Raw genomic sequence first — 27318 nt, 5'->3', positions numbered from 1 at the left:
AGCTGGAGGCTGTAGGGTTGTTTGTTACATCTATTTAAAAGGGTACTCCGCTGCCCCAGCGTTCAGATCATTTAGCTCCAAAAGCCCATTTAGTTCTGGTATGCCACCTCAATGCAAGTCTCAATGTAAAAAAAAAAAAAAATACCGTGAAATACCGTGATACTCATTTTTGGTCATATCGCCCAGCACTAAGTATAAGGCTAAAATATAAAATTGCGAATTGTCTGCATAAGCTGGGACATGAGCAGGAAAGGAAATGGCAAATATAGCCTCAATGGTAGATAGGGAGAAGTGTCTGGAGAAAGCCATAGGAAGGGAAATGAGAGTCATATAGCAAGGAAGAGAGGGAGAAACAGAATGGGGGAGGGGATGAGATAGTAGGATAGGGTAGAGCCTAAATATCTTAGCAGTGTGGGGAAGTAGGCCAACATTGCCATCTTTTGGCAAATTCTGAGATGGAACCAGAGCCCAAGGCAAACATTTGCTCAAAACAATATGTGGCATTCAGTTTGCTAATTGAATTTTTTTTTTTATAAAGCAAAAACTTTGTAAATCTCTACCCCAAACCTTCTTTTATAAGAGCCCCTGCATGGAATGAGAAACTTCAGAATGGGGACTAGTAAATAAAGTAGTGCTCTTCTCTTTAATTATCTACACTGCTCAAAAAATAAAGGGAACACGTAAACAACACAATGTAACTCCAAGTAAATCACACTTCTGTGAAATCACACTGTCCACTCAGGAAGCAACACTGATTGGCAATCTATTTCACATGCTTTTAAATACCGGCGGTGCTTTCACTCTAGTGGTAGCATGAGACAGAGTCTACAACCCACACAAGTGGCCCAGGTAGTGCAGCTTATCCAGGATGACACATCAATGTGAGATGTGGCAAGAAGGTTTGTTGTGTCTTTCAGTGTTGTGTCCAGAGCATGGATGCGCTACCAGGAGACAGGCCAGTACATCAGGAGACGTGGAGGAGGCCGTAGGAGGGCAACAACCCAGCAGCAGGACCGCTACCTCCGACTTTGTGCAAGGAGAAGCACTGCTAGAGCCCTGCAAATTGACCTCCAGCAGGCCACAAATGTGCATGTGTCCACTCAAACTGTCAGAAACAGACTCCATTAGGGTGGTATGAGGGCTCAATGTCCACAGGTGGGGGTTGTGCATACAGCCCAACACCGTGCAGGATGTTTGGCATTTGCCAGAGAACACCAAGATTGCCACATTCGCTACTGGCATGCTGTGCTCTTCACAGATGAAAGCAGGTTCACACTGAGCACATGTGACAGAGTCTGGAGACGCCATGGAGAACATTCGGTTTCCTGCAACATCCCCCAGCATGACCGGTTTGGCGGTGGGTCAGTAATGGTGTGGGGTGGCATTTCTTTGGGGGGCCACACAGCCCTCCATGTGCTTGCCAGAGGTAGCCTGACTGCCATTAGGTACCGAAATGAGATCCTCAGACCCCTTGTGAGATCATATGCTGGTGCGGTTGGGCCCTGGCTTCCTCCTAATGCAAGACAATGCTAGACCTTAAGTGGTTGGAGTGTGTCAGCAGTTCCTGCAAGAGGAAGGTGTGCAATAGTGTACTCATACGTCTACAGCCTTGCCAACATTTGCCAGAGCAAGTCAGGTAAATGTGAGAGAGTCTGTCAGGTGTATAATACCATCACAAAGATGTATTTACTGCAGCTTCCACTTAAAGGGGTACTCCAGTGGAAAACACATTTTTTCAAATCAACTGATGCCAGAAAGTTAAACAGATTTGTAAATTACTCCTATTTAAAAACATGAATCCTTCCAGTACTTATCAGCTGCTGTATACTACAGAGGAAGTTGTGTTTTTCAGTCACTTTTTCAGTCACCTTTGCATTCAATTCCACGCAGTGGAAGAGAGAGGTGGTATCTGGTAACTATAAAAGAAAGTATACTAAGCGATTGTCTGAGCTAGTGATTGTGTGTCTGTATACAAGTGTGTGAAGTATACAAGTGTGTGAAGTATACAAGTGAGTAAGTATAAAAGTGAGAGGGAATTTAAATTCAGAGAATTTAATTGAAATATTTGACTGTTTTTTTTTACTGTTCATTTTTGCAATCCCCAAATCTAGTATGGACTCCATGTTGGAAAAGGCAGTCCAGTGTGCACCTTGGACAATATAAGAAATCCTTGAACAGCAGTTTGAGGGTGCATATTGTTGTGTGAGATGTGTGCGAGTTGTTCACACCGAAGCCCAGATCCTGAATCTAGAGGAGCAACTGGCAACACTGAGACACACTGACAACTTGGAGAGGAGTCTCCTGCTCACTGCGCAAGTACTCTCTGGGGTAGAGGTATGGGAGGATAGTGGGATGGAGGTGCAGAACAGTCAGGCAGCTAGCTGGGTTATAATTAGGAAACGGGGGGAGATGGAAAATGTCAGGGAGACTAGTCCTGATCTGGTTGGTAGATGAGGGGATGCTATTTCAGAGCTAGCAGTACTGCAGCAGGACTCTGCTTCTGACTGCCAGGGGGGTATCTGCTCCAGTAAGGAGGGAGGGAGGAGTGCAGGGCAGGCCAGACAGGTACTGGTAGTGGGGAACTCAATTATTAGGGGGACAGACAAGGCGATCGGTCACAAAGACCGGGATCGCCGAACAGTGTGTTGTCGTCCTGGCGCTTGAGTTTGGCACATCACGGATCAGGTTGACAGGTTGCTGGGTGGGACTGGAGAGAAACCAGTAGTCATGGTACATATTGGCACCAATGACAAAGTAAGAGGTAGGTGGAGTGTCCTTAAAAATTATTACAGGGACTTATGCTGAAAGCTTAAGTCAAGGACCTCCAAGGTAAGTTTTTATGAAATATTACCTGTACCATGAGCCACACCAGTGAGGCAGCGGGAGATTAGGGAGGTAAACAAGAGACTCAGAAGCTGGTGTAGGAAGGCAGGGTTTAGGTTCATGGAGAACTGGGCTGACTTTGCTGTTGGATACCAGCTCTACCGTAGGGACGAGCTGCACCTCAATGGGGAGGATGCAGCTGTGCTTGGGGAGAAGATGGCTAGAAAGGTGGAGGAGTGTTTAAACTAGGGACTGAGGGGTATGGGACCTACAACGTAGAGGGGGAATATAGTGTAGATAGAAAGGGGGGACTTATTAAAGTACCTGGGGGTGGAGCGGAGGGAGGGGTTAGAATAGTTAATAGGGATAGGCTTCATAGGAAGAAAAAAACATACACCTTTGAATTGCATGTTGACTAATGCCAGAAGTCTGTACAATAAAACAGAGGAACTAGAGTGGTTGATGTCTGAGAAAAATTATGACATAGTGGATATAACAGAGACTTGGTTGAACGATAGCTGTGACTGGGCAGTCAATATACAGGGTTATAGTCTATTCAAGAAGGATCGGCCAAAAAGAAAAGGGGGAGGAGTTTGTCTGTATGTGAAATAGAGTCTGAAGGCCGCACTGCGGGAGGATATATGGGAGGGAAATGATAATGTGGAGTTATTGAGGGACATTTATCAATGTTTGCTTATGTATTTATTTTTTAGTAATTTTTTCCTTACTTTTTTTTTGCTTATGTGTGACTTATTTATCAACTGGTTTCAGCCTGTTGATAATTTTCTTTCACGAAAGCAATTTATCCTTTTTTACTTTGGTAGTAGCTTTTTCTGCTCCATGTTTGAGCTTGAGTAAATTTAGTCAATTTTTAACCCTGTTGTGACTTTTTTTTGCGACTGTCGCAGTTAATAAATACCTGACTACCCGTAGTCCATTTTAAAATTACTACTACGTAGTTAATTTTTGGAAAACTTGCTTTTCTCGCTTTCCAGTCAAAATGTCGCACGAAAAATCACGTAGTCGCAGTTGCAACAATTTTGCGACAATTATAGTAAAGAAAACCTGACTAAACCCATTGATAAATGTCCATAATTATGAGTAGAAATATATGGAGATAAAAATAAAAAAAATGATGATAGGGGTTGCTATAAGCCACCAAATACACTGCTCAAAAAAAATAAAGGGAACACTAAGATAACACATCCTAGATCTGAATGAATGAACTAATCATATGAAATACTTTCGTCTTTACTTAGTTGAATGTGCTAACAACAAAATCACACAAAAAATTATCAATGGAAATCAAATTTATCAACCCATGTAGGTCTGGATATGGAGTCACACTCAAAATCAAAGTGGAAAACCACACTACAGGCTGATCCAACTTTGATGTGATGTCCTTAAAACCAGTCAAAATGAGGCTTAGTAGTGTGTGTGACCTCCACGTACCCGAGTGACATCCCTACAATGTCTGGGCACTCTCCTGATGAGGTGGCCAACTCCTGGACAGTCTGTGGTGCAACGTGGCGTTGGTGGATGGAACGAGACATGATGTCCCAGATGTGCTCAATCTGATTTAGGTCTGGGGAACAGGCAGGCCAGTCCATAGCATCAATGCTTTCCTCTTACAGGAACTGCTGTCACACTCCAGCCATATGAGGTCTAGCATTGTCTTGCATTAGGAGGAACCCAGGGCCAACCGCACCAGCATATGGTTCTCACAAGGGCTCTGAGTATCTCATCTTGGTACCTAATGGCAGTAAGGCTACCTCTGGCAAGCACATGGAGGGCTGTGCGGCCCCCCAAAGAAATGCCTCCCAACACCATGACTGACCTACCCCCAAACCGGTCGTACTGGAGGATGTTGCAGGAAACAGAACGTTCTCCGTGGCGTCTCCAGACTCTGTCATGTCTTTCACATGTGCTCAGTATGAACCTGCTTTCATTTGTGAAGAGCACAGGGAGCCAGTGGTGAATTTGCCAATCTTGGTGTTCTCTGGCAAATGCCAAATGACCTGTAAGAACAACCCCCTCCTGTGGACGTCAGGCCCTCATACCACCCTCATGGAGTCTGTTTCTGACCATTTGAGTAGACAAATGCACATTTTTGGCCTGCTAGAGGTCATTGTGCAGGGCTCTGGCAGTGCTCCTCCTGCTCCTCCTTGCACAAAGGCGGAGGTAGCGGTCCTGCTGCTGGGTTGTTGCCCTCCTATGGCCTCATCCACGTCTCCTGATGTACTGGCCTGTCTCCTGGTAGCGCCTCCATGCTCTGGACACTACGCTGACAGACACAGCAAACCTTCTTGCCACAGCTCGCATTGATGTGCCATCCTGGATGAGCTGCACTACCTGAGCCACTTGTGTGGGTTGTAGACTCCGTCTCATGCTACCACTAGAGTCAAAGCACCACCAGGATTCAAAAGTGACCAAAACATCAGCCAGCAGTGGTCTGTGGTCACCACCTGCTGAACCACTCCTTTTTTGGGGGTGTCTTGGTAATTGCCTATAATTTCCACCTGTTGTCTGTTCCATTTGCACAACAGCATGTGAAATTGATTGTCAATCAGTGTTGCTTCCTGAGTGGACAGTGTGATTTCACAGAAGTGGGTATGACTTGGAGTTACATTGTATTGTTTAAGCGTTCCCATTATTTTTTTGTGCAGTGTATAATGGAAGCAGATCAATTACTGAGGCAAGCAAATCAGAATGATGTGATAATAATGGGGGACTTTAACTATCCTGATATAAACTGGGAGACTGAGACCTGTGAATCTCATAAAGGAAACAGGTTTCTGACTATAGCTAAAGACAATTATTGTCCCAACGTGACAGATTAACTAATGTGCAAGTAGAAGGACACCTAGGAAATAGTGATCATAATATAATACATTACTACTTGTTCTTCAATAAGGGACTCTCTCAAGGTTCACAAAAACAATGAACTTTAGGAAGGCAAAGTTTGATCAACTCAGAGAAGCCCTTAACAATATAAACTGGAATAATGTACTCAGAAACAAGAATACTAACACTAAATGGGAGACTTAACAATATCTTAATTTCTCACTGTAACATGTATATACCTTATGGGAATAAAATGGTCAGAAAAAAACTACTAAACTACTAAAACAGGACGGCAGTAAAGAAGCATTAACCCCTTAAGGACCAGGCCATTTTACACCTTAGGACCGGAGCGTTTTTTGAACATCTGACCACTGTCACTTTAAACATTAATAACTCTGGGATGCTTTTACCTATCATTCTGATTCAGAGATTGTTTTTTTTGTGACATATTCTACTTTATGTTATTGGTAAAATTTTGTCGATACTTGCATCGTTTCTTAGTGAAAAATTCCAAAATTTGATGAAAAAATTGAAAATTTTGCATTTTTCTAACTTTGAAGCTCTCTGCTTGTAAGGAAAATGGATATTCCAAATAAAAAAAAATTTTATTCACATATACAATATGTCTACTTTATGTTTGCATCATAAAATTGACGTGATTTTACTTTTGGAAGACACCAGAGGGCTTCAAAGTTCAGCAGCAATTTTCCAATTTTTCACAAAATTTTCAAACTCACTATTTTTCAGGGACCAGTTCAGGCTTGAAGTGGATTTGAAGGGTCTTCATATTATAAATACCCCACAAATGACCCCATTATAAAAACTGCACCCTTCAAAGTATTCAAAATAACATTCATTCAGCGTTTTAACCCTTTAGGTGTTTCACAGGAATAGCAGCAAAGTGAAGGAGAAAATTCACCATCTTCATTTTTTACACTCGCATGTTCTTGTAGACCCAATTTTTTTTATTTTTACAAGGGGTAGAAGGAGAAAATTTATACTTATATTTGTAGCCCAATTTTTCTCGAGTAAGCACATACCTCATATGTCCATGAAAAGTGTTCGGCGGGCGCAGTAGAGGGCTCAGAAGGGAAGGAGCGACAAGGGGATTTTGGAGAGTAAGTTTTTCTGAAATGGTTTTTGGGGGGGGAAGTTGCATTTAGGAAGCCCCTATGGTACCAGAACAGCAAAAAATCCCCACATGGCATACCATTTTAGAAACTAGACCCCTTGGGGAACGTAACAAGGGGTAAAGTGAACCTTAATACCCCAAAGGTGTTTCACGACTTTTGCATATGTAAAAAAATATATATTTTTTTCACTAAAATGTGTGTTTCCCCCCAAATTTCACATTTTGCAAGGGTTAATAGCAGAAAATACCCCCCAAAATTTGTAACCCCATCTCTTCTGAGTATGAAGGTACCCCATAAGTGGACCTAAAGTGCACTACGGACGAACTACAATGCTCCGAAGAGGAGTCATATTTGGCTTTTGGAGAGCAAATTTTGGTCGGGGGGCATGTCGCATTTAGGAAGCCCCTATGGTGCCACAACAGCAAAAAACCCTCACATGGCATACCATTTTGGAAACTAGACCCCTTGAGAAACGTAACAAGGAATAAAGTGAGCCTTAATACCCCACAGGGGTTTCACGACTTTTGCATATGAAAAAAAAAAAAAAAATTTTTCACTAAAATGTGTGTTTCCCCCCAAATTTCACATTTTTGCAAGGGTTAATAGCAGTAAATACCCCCCAAAATGTGTAACCACATCTCTTCTGAGTATGAAGGTACCCCAAAAGTGGACCTGAAGTGCACTACGGGCACACTACAATGCTCAGAAGAGAAGGAGTCATATTTGACTTTTGGAGAACAAATTTTGCTCGGGGGGGCATGTTGCATTTAGGAAGCCCCTATGGTGCCAGGACAGCAAAATAACCCCAACATGGCATACCCTTTTGGAAACTAGACCCCTTGAGGAACGTAACAAGGGGTACAGTGAGCATGTACCCCCCACTGGTGTCTGTCAGAACTTTGGAACAGTGGGCTGTACAAAATGTTTAATTTGCACAGCCCACTGTTCCAAAGATCTGTCAGACACCAGTGGGGTGTAAATTCTCACTGTACCCCTCATTACATTCCGTGAGGGGTGTAGTTTCCAAAATGGGGTCACATGTGTTTTTTTTTTTTTTTTGCGTTTGTCAAAACCGCTGTAACAATCAGCCACCCCTGTGCAAATCACCTCAAATGTACATGGCGCACTCTCCCTTCTGGGCCTTGTTGTGCGCCCCCAGAGCACTTTGCGCCCACTTATGGGGTATCTACATAGTCGGGAGAAGTTGCATTACAAATTTTGGGGGGCTTTTTTCCCTTTTACCTCTTGTCAAAATGAACAGTATAGGGCAACACCAGCGTGTTAGTGTAAAAAATTAATTTTTTTACACTAACATGCTGTTGTAGACCCCAACTTCACCTTTTCATAAGGGGTTAAAGGAGAAAAAGCCCCCCAAAATTTGTAACATAAATTCTCCCGAGTACGGCGATACCCCATATGTGACCCTAAACTGTTGCCTTGAAATACGACAGGGCTCCAAAGTGAGAGCGCCATGCGCATTTGAGGCCTGAATTAGGGATTTGCATAGGGGTGGACATAGGGGTATTCTACGCCAGTTATTCCCAAACAGGGTGCCTCCAGCTGTTGCAAAACTCCCAGTATGCTTGGACAGTCCACGGCTGTCCGGCAATACTGGGAGTTGTTGTTTTGCAACAGCTGGAGGCTCCATTTTGGAAACAGTGGCGTACTAGACGTTTTTCATTTTTATTGTGAGGGGAGGGGGGCTGTGTAGGGGTATGTGTATATGTAGTGTTTTTTACTTTTTATTTTATTTTGTGGTAGTGTAGTGTAGTGTTTTTAGGGTACAGTCACATGGGCGGGGGATTACAGCGAGTTTCCTGCTGCGAGTTTGAGCTGCCGCGCAAAATTTGCTGCATCGCAAACTTGCAGCCTGATACTCACTGTAAGCCCCCTGCCCATGTTAATGTACCCTGTACATTCACAGGGGGGGGGGGGGGACCTCCAGCTGTTGCAAAACTACAACTCCCAGCATGCACAGTTTATAAATGCATGCTGGTAGTTATAGTTTTGCAACAGCTGGAGGCACACGGGTTGGGAAACACTGAGTTAGGAAACAGACAATGTTTCCCAACCAGTGTGCCTCCAGTTGTTGCAAAACCACAACTCCCAGCATTCTCAGGCATGCTGGGAGTAGTAGTTCGGCAACATCTTTAGAGCCAGATGTTGCCGAACTACAACTCCCAGCATGCTTGGAGTTGTAGTTTTGCAACATCTGGAGGACTACAGTTTGCAGACCACTAATACAGTGGTTCCCAATCTGTGCCCTTCCAGATGTTGAAAAACTACAACTCCTAGTATGCCCTTACTGTCCAGGCATGCTGGGAGTTGTAGTTCTGCAACATCTGAAGGGCCAGATGTTACAGAACTACAACTCCCAACATGCCTGGACAGTAAGGGCATGCTGAGGATGTGTAGTTTTGCAACATCTGGAAGGGCACAGTGGTCTCCAAACTGTGGACCTCCAGATGTTGCAAAACTGCAACTCCCAGCATGCCCAGACGCCAAGGGCTGTCTGGGCATGCTGGGAGTTGTAGTTTACAGGGTCCCATTACAGCAATGCATGTCGCTTTACGGCGCCCAGGGTCCCATTACAGCAATGCACGTCGCCGCTGCCGCCGTCTCCGTCACCGGGATCCGGGTCTTCAGGGACGAGGTAAGTACAGGGGCCGGTCCCCAGCACCCCCCGTCCCCCGCCGCGTCCTCCGGTCTTCCTCCCGTCCTCTCCGGACTTCAGGGGGCCGGGCAGGACGGGAGGAAGTAACCGCTCCCCCCCCCTTGCGATTGGTCGGTTAGTTAACCGACGGATCGCAGGGGATCGGAGGAGATGGCAGGCTTGCCACCTCACTCCTAGTCTTCAGCATGGTCCTGGCTGTCTGTGACAGCCGGGATCATGCAAAATTACCGGGCGGTCGGGTCCCAGAGACCCGATCAGCCCGGTATCGCCGCAGATCGCAAGGGCGATTTCCCTTGCGATTTGCGGCGATCGCCGACATGGGGGGCCTACATGGCCCCCTCGGCATTTGCCCTGGATACCTGCCGAAGGATTTCAGCAGGCATCCGCTTCCGATCTCTGCCCGGCGCGCGGCAGAGATCGGAAATACAACAGGACGTTCTCTAACGTCCTTGGGCATTAAAGCCCAGGTAGCGGGGACGTTCGAGAACGTCCTATGTCCTTAAGAGGTTAAGGACCAAGCCCATTTTCACCTTAAAGGGGTTCTCCACCGTAACATGATTTTATACGTACCTGCCAGACAGTAATGGACATGCTTAAGAAGGATCTGCACTTGTCTTGGGCCTAAATGGTTTTGTTGTGAGATTACCATAATACTGTGGCTAGCTTTTTGTGAACTCGCATTTTGTGTTTGAGTTTTCTTCTTTTGCCTAAAAATCCCATAATTCCATTTTCCTCCCTTCCACACAACAGCCACCCCACCCATTGAAACATAAATGAGCTGCATCCATTCAAAAGACCTGTGGTTTTCAATCTGGGTGCCTACAGCTGTTGCATTTGTTGCAGATTGATCTCTCTCCCACTAAGGGATCCCTCCAACCATTGAAGCAGGCTCCCTGTCATCAGCTGACTAGTAAGGTCTTGGCTGCATTGCAACCTGGGAAAATCTGAGACAACAGTCATTTTGTTAGCTATTAAAAATGAATATTGGGGTGAAAATCACATAATTGTGAGAAAACAGTCACACACACAGGTACAGACACTATATTATGAACTAAACTAACTTTACAGCTTCTGTAGCATAGTCAAATAAAAAAAATTCCTGGAATACCCCTTTATGGGCCAGAGCATTTTTTGCACATCTGACCACTGTCACTTTAAGCATTAATAACTCTGGGATGCTTTTACTTATGAATTTGATTCCAAGAATGTTTTTTCGTGACATATTCTACTTTATGTTAGTGGTAAATTTTCGTCGATACTTGCATAATTTCTTGGTGTAAAATAAAAAAAATTCATGAAAAATTAGAAAATTTTGCATTTTTATAACTTTGAAGCTCTCTGCTTGTAAGGAAAGTGGACATACCAAATAAATTATATATTGATTCAAATATACAATATTAGAGGGCTTCAAAGTATAGCAGCAATTTTCCACGTACATTTCAAAATCTGAATTTTTCAGGGGACAGTTCAGATTTGAAGTGAATTTGAGGGTCTTTATGTTAGAAGTACCCCATAATGGATCCCATTATGAAAACTGCACCCCTAAATATATTCAAAATGACATTCAGAAAGTTTGTTAACCCTTTAGACGTTTTACAGGAATAGCAGCAAAGTGGAGGCGAAAATTCTAAATCTTCATTTTTTACGCTAACATGTTCTCGTAGACCCATATTTTTATTTTTACAAGGGGTAAAAGGAAAAAAGACCCCAAAATGTGTAACCCAATTTCTTTTGATTAAGTAAACCTCATATGTGGATGTAAAGTGCTTTATGGGCGCACTAGAGGGCTCAGAAGAGAAGGAGTGACAATGGAATTTTGGAGAGAGAATTTTGCGGAAATGTTTTTGTGGGGCATGTCGCATTTAGGAAGCCCCCATGATGCCAGAACAGCGAAAAACACCCCACATGGCTTACTATTTGGGAAACTACACCCCTCAAGGAACATAACAAGGGGTACAGTGAGCCTTAACACCCCGCAGGTGTTTGACGAATTTTCAATAAAGTTGGACGTGAAAATGAAAAATTATATTTTTTTCACTAAAATGCTGAGGTTACCCCAAATTTTTCATTTTCACAACAGGTAATAGGTGAAAATGTCCCGTAAAATTTGAAACCCCATTTCTCTCGAGTAAGGAAATATCTAATATGTGGATGTAAAGTGATCTGCAGGTGCACTAGAGGGCTCAGAAGAGAAGGAGCGAAAATGGAATTTTGGAGAGAGTATTTGGTTGGAATAGAAGTCTGTGGCCATGTGTGTTTACAAAGCCCCCATCGTGCCAGAACAGTGGACCCCCCGCCCCACACGTGACCCCATTTCAGAAATGACACCCCTCATGGAACGTAACAAGGGGTGCAGTGAGCATTTACACCCCACTGGCGTTTGACAGATCTTGACAGACTACATTTTTCATTTTCAGGGACCACTGTTCCAAAAATCTGTCAGACACCTGTGGGGCATAAATGCTCACTGCACCCCTTGTTACGTTCCGTGAGGGATGCAGTTTCCGAAATGGGATCACATGTGGGTGTGTTTTTTCTGTTTATGTTAGAACCGCTGTAACCAGCAGCCACTCCTGTCCAAATCACCAATTTAGGCCTCAAATGTACATGGCGCTCTCTCTCATGAGCCCTGTTGTGCGCCCGCAGAGCACTTTACATCCACATATGGGGTATTTCCGTACATGGGAGAATTTTCTTTTCCTTTTACCTATTATGAAAATGAAAAGTATGGGGCAACATCAGCATGTTAGTGTGAAAAAATGGTGTAGACCCCTACTTTACCTTTTCATAATGGGTAAAAGGAGAAAAAGCACCCAAAAATTTGTAAAGCAATTTCTCCCGAGTACGGAGATACCCCATATGTGGCCCTAAATATGACAGGGCTCCGAAGTGAGAGAGCGCCATGCGCATTTGAGGCCTAAATTAGGGATTCTCATAGGGGTATACCCGTTACACGTTACACTTGCTTCCTCCACTAAATTTACTGTTCGTCAGTTTTCCCCAAACAGGGTGCCTCCAGCTGTTGCAAAACTCTCCCCGGCAATACTGGGAGTTGTTATTTTGCAACAACTGGAGGCTCCATTTTGGAAACACTGCTGTACAAGATGTTTTAAATTTTTATTTGGGGGGGGGGGCGACAGTGTAAGGGTGTGGTGTATATGTAGTGTTTTACGCTTTATTTAGGGTTAGTGTAGGATAGTGTTTATAGGGTACATTCATACGGCGGCGGTTCACAGAGAGTTTCTCGCTGGGAGTTTGAGCAGCAGCAGAAAATTTGCCGCATCTCAAACTTGAAGCGGGAAACTTGCTGTAAACTTTCAGCTGTTGCAAAACTAAAACTCCCAGCATGCACTAACAGACCATGCATGCTGGGAGTTGTAGTTCTGCAACAGCTAAAAGGCACACTGGTTGGGAAACACTGAGTTAGGTAACAGGCTACTGCAGTGTTTCCCCACCCCTTCTGTTTCCTAACTCAGTGTTTACCAACCCATGTGCCTCCAGCTGTTGCAAAACTACAACTCCCAGCATGCATGGTCTGTCAGTGCATGCTGGGAGTTATAGTTTTCAACAGCTGGAGGCACACGGGTTGGGAAACATTGAGTTAGGAAACAGACAATGTTTCCCAACCAATGTACCTCCAGCTGTTGCAAAACTATTACTCCCAGCATTCCCAGACAGCCAAAGGGCATGTTGGGAGTTGTAGTTATGCAACAACAGGAGGAGAACAGTTTGGAGACCACTGTGTAATGGTCTCCAAATTTTTCTTCTGCACATGTCTAATTCTGATTGGGTGACTGTTACTATTGGGGTACCATAGGGGTCAGTCTTGGGTCCTGTTCTATTTAATATATTTATTAATGACCTTTTAGAGGGGTTGTATAGTAAAGCAGCAATCTTTTCAGATCATACTAAACTCTGTAAAGTGGTAAACACAACAGAGGACAGTGAACTATTACAAATGGATCTGGATAGGTTGGAGGTTTGGGCTGAGAAGTGGCAGATGAGGTTCAACACTGAAAAAATGTAAGGTTATGCACATGGGGAAGTCCGGGTTGGGATTATGTATTAAATGGGAGCACACTTGGTACGACTGATGTGGAAAAGGATTTGGGAGTCTTAGTTAACAGTAAATTTAGCTGTAGTGACCAGTGTCGGGCAGCTGCTGCCAAGGCAAATAAAATCATGGGGTGCATCAATAGGGGCATAGATGCACACGACAAGGAAATCATTCTACCAATGTACAAATCACTAGTCAGACCACACATGGAATACTGTGTACAGTACTGGGAACCAGTGTACAAGGAAGATCTAGTGAAGCTGGAGAGGGTTCAAAGATGGGCAACCAGGGTAAGAATGGGAGGACTACAGTACCCAGAAAGATTATCAGTATCAGGGTTATTTAGTTTAGAAAAAAAGAAGGCTTATGGGCGACCTAATAACTATGTATAAATATATCAGGGGGCAGTACAGAGATCTCTCCCATGATCTATTCATACCCAGGACTGTATTTATAACAAGGGGGCATCCTCTACATCTTGAAGAAAGAAGGTTTCTACACCAGCACAGACGAGGGTTCTTCACTGTAAGAGCAGTGAGACTGTGGAATTCTCTGCCTGAGGAGGTGGTCATGGTTAACTCGGTAAAATAATTTAAAAGGTGCCTGAATGAATTTTTGGAGAATAATAACATTACAGGTGATGGATTCTAGATCTATAGGGACAGAAGGTTGATCCAGGGATCTATTCTGATGCCATATTTGGAGTCGGGAAGAATTTTTACCTCGACTAAGAGGGTTTTTTGCCTTCCTCTGGATCAACTCAGTAGGCACTCTTTAGGGTTATAGGTTGAACTTGATAGACTCTGGTCTTTTTTCAACCTTATGAACTATGTTACAGTTTGACTACAGTGCTTTCTGCTTATACCTCTGTCCATTTCAGGAACTGTCCAGAGTACAAACAAATCCCCATAGCAAACCTCTTTTGCTCTGGACAGTTTCTGAAATGGACAGAGGTGTAAGCAGAGATCACTGTGGTCAGGCTGAAAAGAACTCCAGAAAGAAATACAACTTCCTGTGGATTATTGAGCAGCTGAAAAGTACTGGAAGGATTAAAATTTTTAAATAGAAGTAATTTACAAATCTGTTTAACTTTCTGGCATTAGTTGATTTGAATTTTTTTTTCCACTGGAGTACCATTTTAAGTGGAAGCTGTAGTAAAGACATTTTGTGAACATATTATACACCTGACAAACTCTCTGACATTTACCCGACTTGCTCTGACAAATGCTGGCAAGGCTGTAGAGGTATGAGTACACTATTGCACACCTTGTAGTCCTGTCCCTTCCCTAGATCATTTAGGGATGGGGTGGCTAAGATTTTATCTGATATAATGGGTAAGACTATCCACTTATCTCCCCAATTGGCCTTTTTAGGCTCGGCATTAATTCATTTTCTATGAAACAGAGAAAGTTGTTATGTAAGATCTTAATCCTGATCAAACTGGTGTTGACAAGGTATTGAAAAAAGGAATAAGTTCCCGAAAAAAATGGAGGAGGTAGTTGACAAAATATATCATAGCTTTAGACTGGAAGTAATTTTGGCGATAGGTGGAGGTACTGCTAAAGCCTTCGTAATCAATTAGCTGTTACAGTGTCCTTTTCACGTATATAACCAGTGATTGATAGTCCAACTCTGTTCTAGCGCCTAAATTTTAGTCGCAACGTCTGTGCGACTATTTATGCAACCAAGTTTTACGCCGCACAACCGACACTTTAGAAACCACTCAGTTTTTTTTCTCTTTGAAATGGGCGTGTTTTAAGCAAAAATGGGTGTTTTACCGACAAAAAAGAAAAAATACCAAAAGGATAGGGGATAAGATGTCAGATTGCTGCAGTCCCGCTGCTGGGGAGCCCCAGGATCCCCGCTGCGGCACCATGCTATCATTACAGCACAGAGCGAGTTCGCTCTGTGCATAATGACGGGCGATACAGGGGACGGAGAAGCGTGACGTCATGGCTCCGCCCCTCGTGACATCACGGCCCGTCCCCTTAATGCAACTCTATGGCAGGGGGTGTGACCACCGTCCCCTTAATGCAAGTCTATGGCAGGGGGTGTGACTTGTATTGAAAGGGGCGGGCCGTGACGTCACGAGGGGGCGGAGCTGTGACGTAACGATGCTCCGGCCCCTGTATTGCCCGTCATTACATGCAGAGCGAACTCGCTCTGTGCTGTAATGATAGCGCGGTGCCGCAACGGGGATCCCAGGGCTCCCCAGCAGCGGGACCGCGGCGATCTGACATCTTATCCCCTATCCTTTGGATAGGGGATAAGATGTCTAGGGGCGGAGTACCCCTTTAAGTCTCTTGGGCATGACATTTATCAGAGCTTCACAGTTTCCTCTTTAACTCCTCCTGATATCATCACGGAGCTGGTGGATGTTAAAGACTTTGCGCTCTCCCACCCAATGTTTGAGAATGCCTCACAGATGTTCAATAGGTTTTTGGTCTGGAAACATACTTGGCCAGTCATTCATCTTTACCCTGCTTCTTTATCAATGCAGTGATTGTCTTGGAGATGTGTTTAGGGTCATCCTCATATTGGAATACTACTCTGCAGACCAGTCTCCGAAGAGAGGGGATCATGCTCTGCATCTGTATGTTACAGTGTGATAGGTTTATGTGTGTATATATACATTTTATATACTGTATATGTAAAATGCCCATTTAGGATGAAGACTCCACATTCCTGTTATTTGTCCACTCCTCCCCTATCTGCTCTCTCATATCACCCCTCCCATCGTCTGAAGACTTTGAACAAAGAAAGCCCAGGAAAGACTGAGGAGTGGCATGCCTTTCCCCCTAGCAGAGGGAGCAAACTTATGTTAATGACAAAGGTGATATAAGCTTGAACGATTTGAAAAAAAGGCCAGTGGACAGCACACAGGGAACGCACAATGGCTCTGTCTGATTTATTTCTCTATGCTTCGGTATATACATTCTGTATACGGATTTGGCCGGGAGTAAGATAGTTACAAGAACGCTGAGTTAATCTAACACAGATGGCGCCCAATGTCGTGGGTCTGGATTATAGGCCTCATGTGCAGGTCAGGTCCCAATACCCAGACCAGACGATTGAACAAAGGCGGACGCAGATGGCATTCAACTCCAGGTGTATGGTAGGATATACTTGTACCTAGCCAAAAGTACCCATGTCTCCCCTTTGTTTTGTCATGCTGATCTAGCTGACTTACATGTGACCTAACAGAGAAAGATAGATAAATTCTCGCCCAGAGAAAATTACCCGTGTATAATGTAGCTATCTTACTGCCCAAGTGTGTATGAAATGTGTGTGAGTGAGTAAGCAGGATCCTGTTGGGGAGGAGTTGATTGAGTTAGCCTGGGAGAATTGCATTTTTGGGGTATGAGGTCTCTTGGGGGACTCCCAAAAGTTACAGATTCTCGGGACTCTTTCCTTGGTTGCCTTGGAGGATTGGATTATTTGGGGTGAGCTGATGATCCGAAGAGAGGGTATCAGTGGAATTTTGGCGCTGGACACCGATTAAACGGGCCTATGTCCTTTGGGGGAATTGACTTTTGGGGTAGACTGTCATCTAAGACAGTGTGTCTTAAAATAACATTTCCAGGGACTCCCCAAAAATAACATATCATCGGGACCATGTCCCATTATAACTGATAGAATATGTGATATGTGTCTTGTATTGTCTGTGTGTGCCCATGGATTATTGTTAAATTAGCTAATTCAGACGAAGAGGGGGAAATAACTTCCCTTCTAATACTAGATCTAATGTATTAGTGTTTTAAAGATATCTCCTAAAAGTACAGCAAGGTTTTTGAGAGGGTTTTAGTTGGCAACATCTGGGGGCACCCTAGGGTTTGTGGGCTTTTTGGAGGAGACAGAGGAGGAGGCTGAAGAGAGCTGCAGGGCTTTGGGATGTGCAGAAGTAACCTGAGCTCACTGAGGGAATTGCGCAAAGTTGTATAGAAGGAAAATGTTGTTTGATGGAAAGCATGTGGTGAGTTTAAAATGGAATTGATAAATTATAGATATTAAGGCAGTTGCAAGTTTGAAATATATTGATGGTTGATAGGATAAGAAGCTTTATATATATATATATATATATATATATATATATATATAAAAAACTATATATTACACTGCCATATATAACAGCGTGATTCTTGAGAACAATTGTGATTTGATTTTGTTATATTGTAACCATCTGAATGGATATAGATAGACGAAAGAATGTGAGGTGAATAGATAGTCATAAGGTGTTGGCTGAAAGAATGATGCAAATATTTAGGTATTGAAGTTAACACAAATGTACAGACATACATTTGTTTATAAACTGGTGATGGGATGGTGAGAATTATCATATTTTCAATTAAGAGAGCCTTTGTGCTAAGAATCCCTTATGGAGTGACACCCTAATACTAATCCCTGAAGTTATAAACCCAGATTCTACCTTTCTTTATTCCATGTTTCTTTCTCTTTCTCTCTTTTCCTCTCTCTTTCTAGGCTACTAGTCTCTGCCACGTGCTTACTCCTATGGGGACAGCCATGTTACCACTCCCAGAAGTGAAGTTCCTCCCCCAGCAGCCATTTTAACTCATCCAATTAGTTCCCACCTCCATTCCCTGGCAGCCATTTTAACACACCTAGTCCATTGAAACATATATGATAGATTAGGAATACATGTATGACCAGTGAATGGATTTAGGTGAAACTGTGTATGTACATGATTATGTCATAATGAAACTAAATGATGATATTTTATTAATCTCTTAATAAGTTTGTTTTCGCAGGAGTGCAAGATGGATAAAAAAAAAATAAGGAAATTTATAAGGAAATACAATTAACTGTCTGATTATATTATAGGAATAATGAGAGAAGTTTGGCCAAGGAGAATAAAATAAAACGTAAAATAAATGAAAAAGTGATCACTGTTTAATTAATGAATATTACTTTAAGCATTTAAAATCAGCTAATGGTTTATTGATTATAAATAATGCTCATTGAAGATGATTTTTTCCAATTTTTGAAAGAGCTCTGTATATAGTTTTATTCTTTTACATTTAGTTTTTGGTGAGAATGTGGGCCCTGTGTATGTTGTATGTTGAGTATTTGTAAATGTTGGTATTGTTACCTATTACATGTGTATGGTATGTCTTCATGTAGGCACTGGTTGCTCAAGAATTTTTGAGGAATGAACAAACTGAAAGAAAGACAAAAAGCCAGACTCAAAGGGGTAGTGACCAGTGACAGAGGAGTTGGAGGAGAAAGGCGGGGCTTATAGGAAGATTGAAAGAACAGCCTTGGTCTAATGAAACACAGTCACATTAAGTTGATGCCCAGACAGCCCTAGGTCTCCCCCCCCCCCCTGTGAATGTACAGGGTACATTCACATGGGCAGGGGGCTTACAGTGAGTATCAGGCTGCAAGTTTGCGATGCAGCAAATTTTGCACGGCAGCTCAAACTCGCAGCGGGAAACTCACTGTAATCCCCCGCCCGTGTGACTGTACTCTAAAAACACTACACTACACTAACACAAAATAAAAAGTAAAAAACACTACATATACACATACCCCTACATAGCCCCCCTCCCCTCCCCAATAAAAATGAAAAACGTCTGGTACGCCACTGTTTCCAAAATGGAGCCTCCAGCTCTTGCAAAACAACAACTCCCAGTATTGCCGGACAGCCGTTGACTGTCCAAGCATGCTGGGAGTTTTGCAACAGCTAGGGGCACCCTGTTTGGGAATCACTGGTGTAGAATACCCCTATGTTCACCCCTTTGCAAATCCCTAATTCAGGCCTCAAATGCATATGGCGCTCTCACTTTGGAGCCCTGTCGTATTTCAAGGCAACAGTTTAGGGCCACATATGGGGTATCGTCGTACTTGGGAGAAATTGCCTAACAAATTTTGGGGGGCTTTTTCTCCTTTCACCCCTTATGAAAAGGTGAAATTGGGGTCTACACCAGCATGTTAGTGTAAAAAAATAAATGTTTTACACTAACATGCTGGTGTTGCCCCATACTTTTCATTTTGACAAGAGGTAAAAGGGGAAAAAAGCCCCCCAAAATTTGTAATGCAATTTCTCCCGACTACGGAGATACCCCATATGTGGGTGCAAAGTGCTCTGGGGGCGCACAACAAGGCCCAGAAGGGAGAGTGCGCCATGTACATTTGAGGTGATTTGCACAGGGGTGGCTGATTGTTACAGCGGTTTTGACAAAAGCAAAAAAAAAAAAAACACATGTGACCCCATTTCCGAAACTACACCCCTCACGGAATGTAATGAGGGGTGCAGTGAGAATATACACCCCACTGGTGTCTGACAGATCTTTGGAACAGTGGGCTGTGCAAATAAAAAATGTTGTACAGCCCACTGTTCCAAAGATCTGACAGACACCAGTGGGGAGTAAATGCTCACTGTACCCCTTGTTACGTTCCTCAAGGGGTCTAGTTTCCAAAATGGTATGCCATGTGTTTTTTTTTTTTTTTTTTTTGCTGTCCTGGCACCATAGGGGCTTCCTAAATGCGACATGCCCCCTGAGCAAAATTTGCTCTCAAAAAGCCAAATATGACTCCTTCTCTTCTGAGCATTGTAGTTCGCCCGTAGTGCACTTCAGGTCAACTTATGGGGTACCTCCATACTCAAAAGAGATGGGGTTACAAATTTTGGCTGTATTTTCTGCTATTAACCCTTGCAAAAATTTGAAATTTGGGGGGGAAACACATTTTAGTGAATTTTTTTTTTTTACGTATGCAAAAGTCGTGAAACCCCTGTGGGGTATTAAGGCTCACTTTATTCCTTGTTATGTTCCTCAAGGGGTCTAGTTTCCGAAATGGTATGCCATGTGTTTTTTTTTTTTTGCTGTCCTGGCACCATAGGGGCTTCCTAAATGCAACACGCCCCCGAGCAAAATTTGCTCTCAAAAAGCCAAATATGACGACTCCTCTTCTGAGCATTGTAGTTCGCCCGTAGTGCACTTCAGATCAACTTATGGGGTACCTCCATACTCAGAAGAGATGAGGTTACCCTTGCATAAATGTGAAATTTAGGGGGAAACACATTTTAGTGACATTTTTTTTTTCTTTTTTTTTACATATTCAAAAGTCGTGAAACACCTGTGGGGTATTAAGGCTCACTTAATTCCTTGTTACGTGCCTCAAGGGGTCTTGTTTCCAAAATGGTATGCCATGTGTTTTTTTTTTTTTTGCTGTTCTGGCACCATAGGGGCTTCCTAAGAGCAACATGCCCCCCAAAAACCATTTCAGAAAAACGTACTCTCCAAAATCCCCTTGTGGCTCCTTCGCTTCTTTTCTCCTTTTACCCCTTGTAAAAATTCAAAAATTGGGTCTACAAGAACATGAGAGTGTAAAAAATGAAGATAGTGAATTTTCTCCTTCACTTTGCTGCTATTCCTGTGAAACACCTAAAGGGTTAAAACGCTGACTAAATGTCATTTTGAATACTTTGGGGGGTGCAGTTTTTATAATGGGGTCATTTGTCTTCCAAAAGTAAAAACTCGTCAATTTTAAGATGCAAACATAAAGTAGACATATTGTATATGTGAATAAAAAAAAAACATATTTGGAATATCCATTTTCCTTACAAGCAGAGAGCTTCAAAGTTAGAAAAATGCAAAATTTTTAAATTTTTCATCAAATTTTGGGATTTTTCACCAAGAAAGGATGCAAGTTACCACAAAATTTTACCACTATGTTAAAGTAGAATATGTCACGAAAAAACAATCTCAGAATCAGAATGATAACTAAAAGCATTCCAGAGTTATTAATGTTTAAAGTGACAGTGGTCAGATGTGCAAAAAATGGCCGGGTCCTAAGGTGTAAAATGGCTGGGTCCTTAAGGGGTTAAGTGGATAACTTTATAATGATTTTTAGCGTAATACAAAGATGCTGATTGTCTTAAACTTATAAGATAAAAATAAATAAATAAATAAAATAAATTTCAAGAGCCATGATAGGATATCGGAGAATCCATGGTTAATGCTGAGTTATAAATGTAAGTTTGTTCTAAGTAATGTAAATATGTAATACATAAGACAGGATATATGGTAAGCACACGCAGAATGAAGTTCTACTGCAATAAACCACTCGATCTGAGCTGGTGGTTCAGAGAAGAAGAGTTGAAGGTATTCACTGATATATGTTAGATATCTGAAGGTATGACACAATGAGTACGGGTACACTTTAATTACCGCCCACAAGTATGGGCCTATTGAAGTAAGAGTGTTGTTGAATCCTTGAGCGAACCAATCTGTAAATTTGTAATTCAAGTGTTCTAAGTCCGAGAGAAAGTGGCCATCATAAAGATCAGAGACACAGGAAGGAAACAGCCCCAGAAGCCAAGGGGACTGAATGGTGAAGGAGGCTGCCAAAGGCTGCAGCGCTCCTGTTCCCCCACAATGATGGTACAAAGTGTACAGGTGGATGGGCAATGTGGAATTTTCTGGTTAGGTCTCTTGCAGGAACCAGCTATGCATGCTGAGAGAGACCAATGGAAGAAGAAAGAGGTGGTACAGGGCAAAGACGGCATCCGGAAAGAGTTGGTAAGAAAATGTATGTGCCAGCAGTCTTGTACCCCTTGGTAACATATATGACCCCATACACTAAGCAACGGGGAGCAATGTGCATAGTAATGTCAGTACATTGGGTCGCCTCGGGATGCAACAATGCAGAAAGAAGGTTTGTACAGACGTCATCATTTACATCTGACATATGACCTAGGAAAAAACAATAAAGGTACCTGACCAACACGTTCCATAAACATCTTACCTGTTTCAGAGACTATGAGTAGACTTCATCTAACTGCCTGGGGTAGGTCAAGATCAGTATCTCCTTGTCTAATTGTACTGATCCCTAACCATAGATACAGTAAAGTATACAATTAAGAACCTTTTGTGAAACTGTACCTAGTTCAGATTCTGTAATTGTAACCCATTTCTTCAAAACCAATGCAGGAAAGTGAGGAAAGAGAAGATTGCATATGATGATCCCGTATAGATGTATCTCTGATAACTGTTAAATCTATGTCTATGCATAACCATGGTTGTTCCAAAGGGAAAGAGAATCACAACGGATTGTTACAATGTGACATTGTATGAGGAGAAACAGTAGGTGAACATGTACAAATAGCGGGGTGCAACAAGTATTTCAGTGAGTAATAATGTTATAAAGGAATGGAATACTTGGTGTAAGATTATAGAAAGGATAGACCTAGCTAGCGGGATGAGGAAATGGTAACTATCGTAAAGTATGGTATACTTGGGGATATGAAGTTTAGAGTTAAATCAGAATGGAATTAAACTGGGGAATACACATTAGTCAAGACATGTCTGCCTATACACACTTCCATTACCGAACCTACAAAGGAATCTAAACAACACTTTAGAGGAAAACGTGCAGCCCCTGCTGGGAGTTTTGATCCCTTTGTGTATATTGATGTTAAAGGAGTCCCAAGGGGGGCCCCAGATGAGTTTTATAGCTAGAGGTCAAATAAAAAGATAGAGTTGAGTCAATAATATCCCAGCTTTCCATGAATAAAATTAATTATATCTATTATAACCAACTAAGATTAAAGGGATATCCCAGGCAAAAATTTTTTTTATATATCAACTGGCTCCGGAAAGTTAAACAGATTTGTAAATTACTTCTATTAAAAAATCTTAATCCTTCCAATAGTTATTAGCTTCTGAAGTTTTCTGTCTAACTACTCAATGATGATGTCACGTCCCGGGAGCTGTGCATGATGGGAAAATATCCCCATAGGAGCTGCACAGCTCCTGGGACATGAGTCATCAGAAAGCAGTTAGACAGAAAACAGCAACTCAACTTCAGAAGCTAATAACTATTGGAAGGATTAAGATTTTTTAATAGAAGTAATTTACAAATCTGTTTAACTTTCCGGAGCCAGTTGATATATAAAGAAATGTTTTGGCCTGGAATACCCCTTTAATACATTTCTTTGTAAATGCTCTTCAAGGTTAGGCCGAACTACTAAGAGCCACATCTGCTAACATATCCCAAAATGGTACGGCATTAGATATGATGTATGGTGTAAAAGGAAAAAGGGGGGTATGCAAGATGTTTGGGAGACTTGTTGCGCATATATCTCAGCCAATATAGGACCAGTAAAATATCCATACTTATAATTCTAACAATCTTGCTTTGTTGTGTGTTGTGTTTTGCTTTGCCTAAAGTTGAGGAAGTGTGAGACGACCTACAAGAATGCCACGCCAGTGATGACAAATGTGGACTTTGAGATTACAGATGAAGCCTATACCCCATTACAGAGCTTCAATGCCATCTATAACACCAGTGACCCATAGGGACAGCATCTGACTCCATATGTGTAAAGTCTGAGGCTAAGGGGGTCCATGGATAACGTTCGAGAAAACACATTGGGGCAGATGAGTTAGGATGATGGAAATTAGGGAAAGGGAAAATTGGTCATTTTAGGGGGGACTGTGATAGATTTATATGTGTGTATATATAAATTTTATATACTGTATATGTAAAATGCCCATTTAGGATGAAGACTCCAAATTCCTGTTATTTGTCCACTCCTCCCCTATCTGCTCTCTCTCATATCACCCCTCCCATCGTCTGAAGACTTTGAACAAAGAAAGCCCGGGAAAGACTGAAGAGTGGCATGCCTTTCCCCCTAGCAGAGGGTGGGAACTTATGTTAATGACAAAGGTGATATAAGCTTGAACGATTTGAAATAAAGGCCAGTGGACAGCACACAGGGAACACTAAAGCACTGATTTATTTATCTATGCTTCGGTATATACATTCTGTATACAGATTTGGCTGGGAGTAAGATAGTTACAAGAACGCTGAGTTAATCTAACACAACAGTACATATTGGCATTCATGGTTCCTTGACTGACTGTGGCTCCCGAGTGCCAGCAGCACTCATGCAGGCCCAGACCATGACACTTCCACCAGCATTCTCGACTGTAGGCAAGACACAATTGTGTTTGTACTCCTCACCTGGTTGCTGCCACACACTTTTTACGCCGTCTGAACCCAATAAGTTTATCTTGGTCTCAACAGACCACAGGACATGGTCCCAGTAATCCACGTCCTTAGTCTGCTTGTCTAAAGCAAACTGTTTGCAGGCTTTCTTGTGCATCATCTTTAGAAGATACTTCTTTCTGGGACGACAGCCATGCAGATCAATTAAAAGCAGTGTGCAGCTTAGGGTCTGGGCACTGACAGGCTGAACACCCACACCCATTCAACTTCTGCAGTGCACACTGGCAGCACTCCTATGTCTATTTTCCAAAGACTACCTCTGGATATAATGCTGAGTATGTGGACTCAACTTCTTTGGTCAACCATGGGGAGGCCTGTCCTAAGTGGAACCTGTCCTGTGAAACAGCTGTATAGTCATGCCCACCATGTTGCAGCTCAGTTTCAGCATCTGGGCAATTTTCTTGTAGCCAGGCTATCCTTATGTAGAGCAACCATTTTTTTTTCTGATCCTCAGAGAGTTCTTTGCCATGAGGTGCCAAGCTGATCTCCCAGTGACCAGTATTAGAGAGTGTAAGAACTATAACACCAAAGTACTGCAGCAATAGACAACTTGCATACAGGCTGTGAACTCACTACATTGTAGAAGATTGTCATTTCTTTGGTGTGGTCATAAAAATAAGGGAAAATAAAATATTTAAAAAAATGCGAAGGCTGTGCTTTCTTACGTGAGATACTGTATATCAAATACTAGGAGTTAGTCGAGAGAGTTAGTAGAGGAACGGTATTAGTTGAGAGGCCCTATTCTTCCCCCAAATGTTGGAGAGGATGTGAAGGGCAAGATACTAAGTTACATGTATTGTGGTCTTGCCCATTCCTTGTGCATGTTTGGGAGGAAATAGGACAAATATTACAGGAGACTTTAGGTTTGTCTCTGAATTTAACTACCCAACTGGCCTCGTTGATGATAGGCATGCATAACATTCCTATAAAACAAAGAAGTTTATGCTGCAAAATTTTGGCAATAACAAAAATAGCAACAGCTAGGTACCAGAAAACTAATATCTTGCTGACAATGGCAGAAATTAGAACATCAATCAACTTGGCCTGTAGATATGAACAAGATGCCAGAGTACCAGAGAACAAGATGCCAGAGTATTTTTCAACTTGGGCCAGTTGGCTGATTTCCAACCACCATACCCAAAGTTATAATGTATAAAAGACGAGCAACTGAATACTAAAATATATTTATAAGCTAAAAGAGATATACACCAAGAGTGGAATTCTTAGAGTAAGGTAGAAAGTATAAACTTTAGTTCTTTTCTTTTATTTCTTCTTTTTCTCTTATTTTTGCCTCCCCCCCCCCCCTTTTATTTGTGGGAATGTACAATGTGTTTTGTTTCTTTTGTGTATCTCTTAAAAAATTGTATAAAAAGATTGACCGGGAGGCCCTAAAAGATTAACTGATCTAAACCCTAGACACCTTTTTATCTGGCTCCTGGCAGAAAACACAGCAAGGTAAAGCTATATAAATGGACGGGGCCTGGTTGAAAATTTTACTTGCCAGAATATGCATGCCACTACATCTTACATTTTTTCATAATGTCCCTTCATTATAAAGTTCTGTTCATATTGCCATGATTGTTCTGGAACCATGATGGTAGTGCCGGATGTGTCAAACAATTGTCATTAGCAGTTTGAAAGACCACACTCATATACGCTATATTCACACTATTGCTAGAGGTTTGGTGCATTCATTGTTAGTTGCGCAACATTTGATACAAAAACAAACTAGACAGATCCAGGTGTACTAGTGACTTGCACAGGATGCACTAAGGCTCTGTTGCGCAATGGTCCAAATAAACCTGGAGCTTGCCCTGCTTGAAGGTAGTGATTTCCCACAAATCCACAATTCTGCTTCCTGGGGAACAATGAATTATAACAGTAAGATGACCATGTAAATGTTGAAGACTGTTACCTGCACATAACATTTCGAAGTTTTTCCAAGTTGGGGGGTGTAAAATACCAATAGTTACGGTCACACCTCTGGACATCCTTCTCAATACGATGCAAGTTGATAGTGTACATATCCAGTATTTCTTGCTATAAAAATTTCGAAACAGTAAATTAGAATAATTTCAGCAAACAAAAAAATATTTGCCAATACAATTAAACTTCAGTGCAGAAAAAGTGATGTTCAATAAAAACAATATTGGCCACACAAATATAGTGGTAAAAAGCAGCAACTACAGTATATCACAAGGTAAAATCGTGCATTTTATTTTTCCTGGCTTACATGGGAGAAAAAAAACAACAACACAAAGGATGTGGTATGATGCTGTTTAAATGTCAATTTACACCATATTGTTTAGCATAAATCTACAGGGTGCATATACAGCAGCCATAAGGTAGCATAAGAAAGCAAAGTATCTAAATTACTAAGCAATTTACTACAAGCAGAGAGAGAGAGCAAGGGTAATAAATAAAAGCTTCCAGCAATAGACTTAGGGGGATATTCTCAAAGAATTTTGTGTTTAAAAAAAAAAACATTTTCGCACCAAAATTTTGGTGTGAAAAGTATCGACCACATTTTCAAAGAGCTTTGTGCCGCGGTTTACACTGTTCACGTCAGTTTTGTCAAAGTGGGCGTGTCCATGTATATTGTCTGCTTTACATTATATTTTCAAAGGGGTGAGATTCCCGTTTACATCAAAAATTTCACACCAGCTTTTTGAAATCAAAGAAATAGTTGTAGCATTATTGTTTTTGTTTTTCCTTATTTTTTTGGGGGGGGGGAAAAGGTGTTATTTAATTATAAA

The 27318-nt window shown here is 42.1% G+C and overlaps 1 protein-coding gene across 1 annotated transcript in view; it reads right to left on the bottom strand.

Annotated features, from left to right (window-relative positions):
• SGSM1 (small G protein signaling modulator 1) overlaps positions 1 to 27318 on the bottom strand; it is a 376300-nt gene that overhangs the window by 34901 nt on the left and 314081 nt on the right. Inside the window, exon 20 of the mRNA XM_056528949.1 lies at positions 26478 to 26602. Within this exon, the coding sequence (XP_056384924.1) occupies positions 26478 to 26602 (125 nt within the window). The remainder of the gene's footprint in view (positions 1 to 26477; positions 26603 to 27318) is intronic.

The sequence above is a fragment of the Hyla sarda genome, chromosome 1, assembly GCF_029499605.1.
Source record: "Hyla sarda isolate aHylSar1 chromosome 1, aHylSar1.hap1, whole genome shotgun sequence".
Taxonomy (NCBI): domain Eukaryota; kingdom Metazoa; phylum Chordata; class Amphibia; order Anura; family Hylidae; genus Hyla; species Hyla sarda.
Note: the sequence above shows the minus strand (reverse complement) of the source record. Positions and strands in the feature narration are given on the sequence as shown.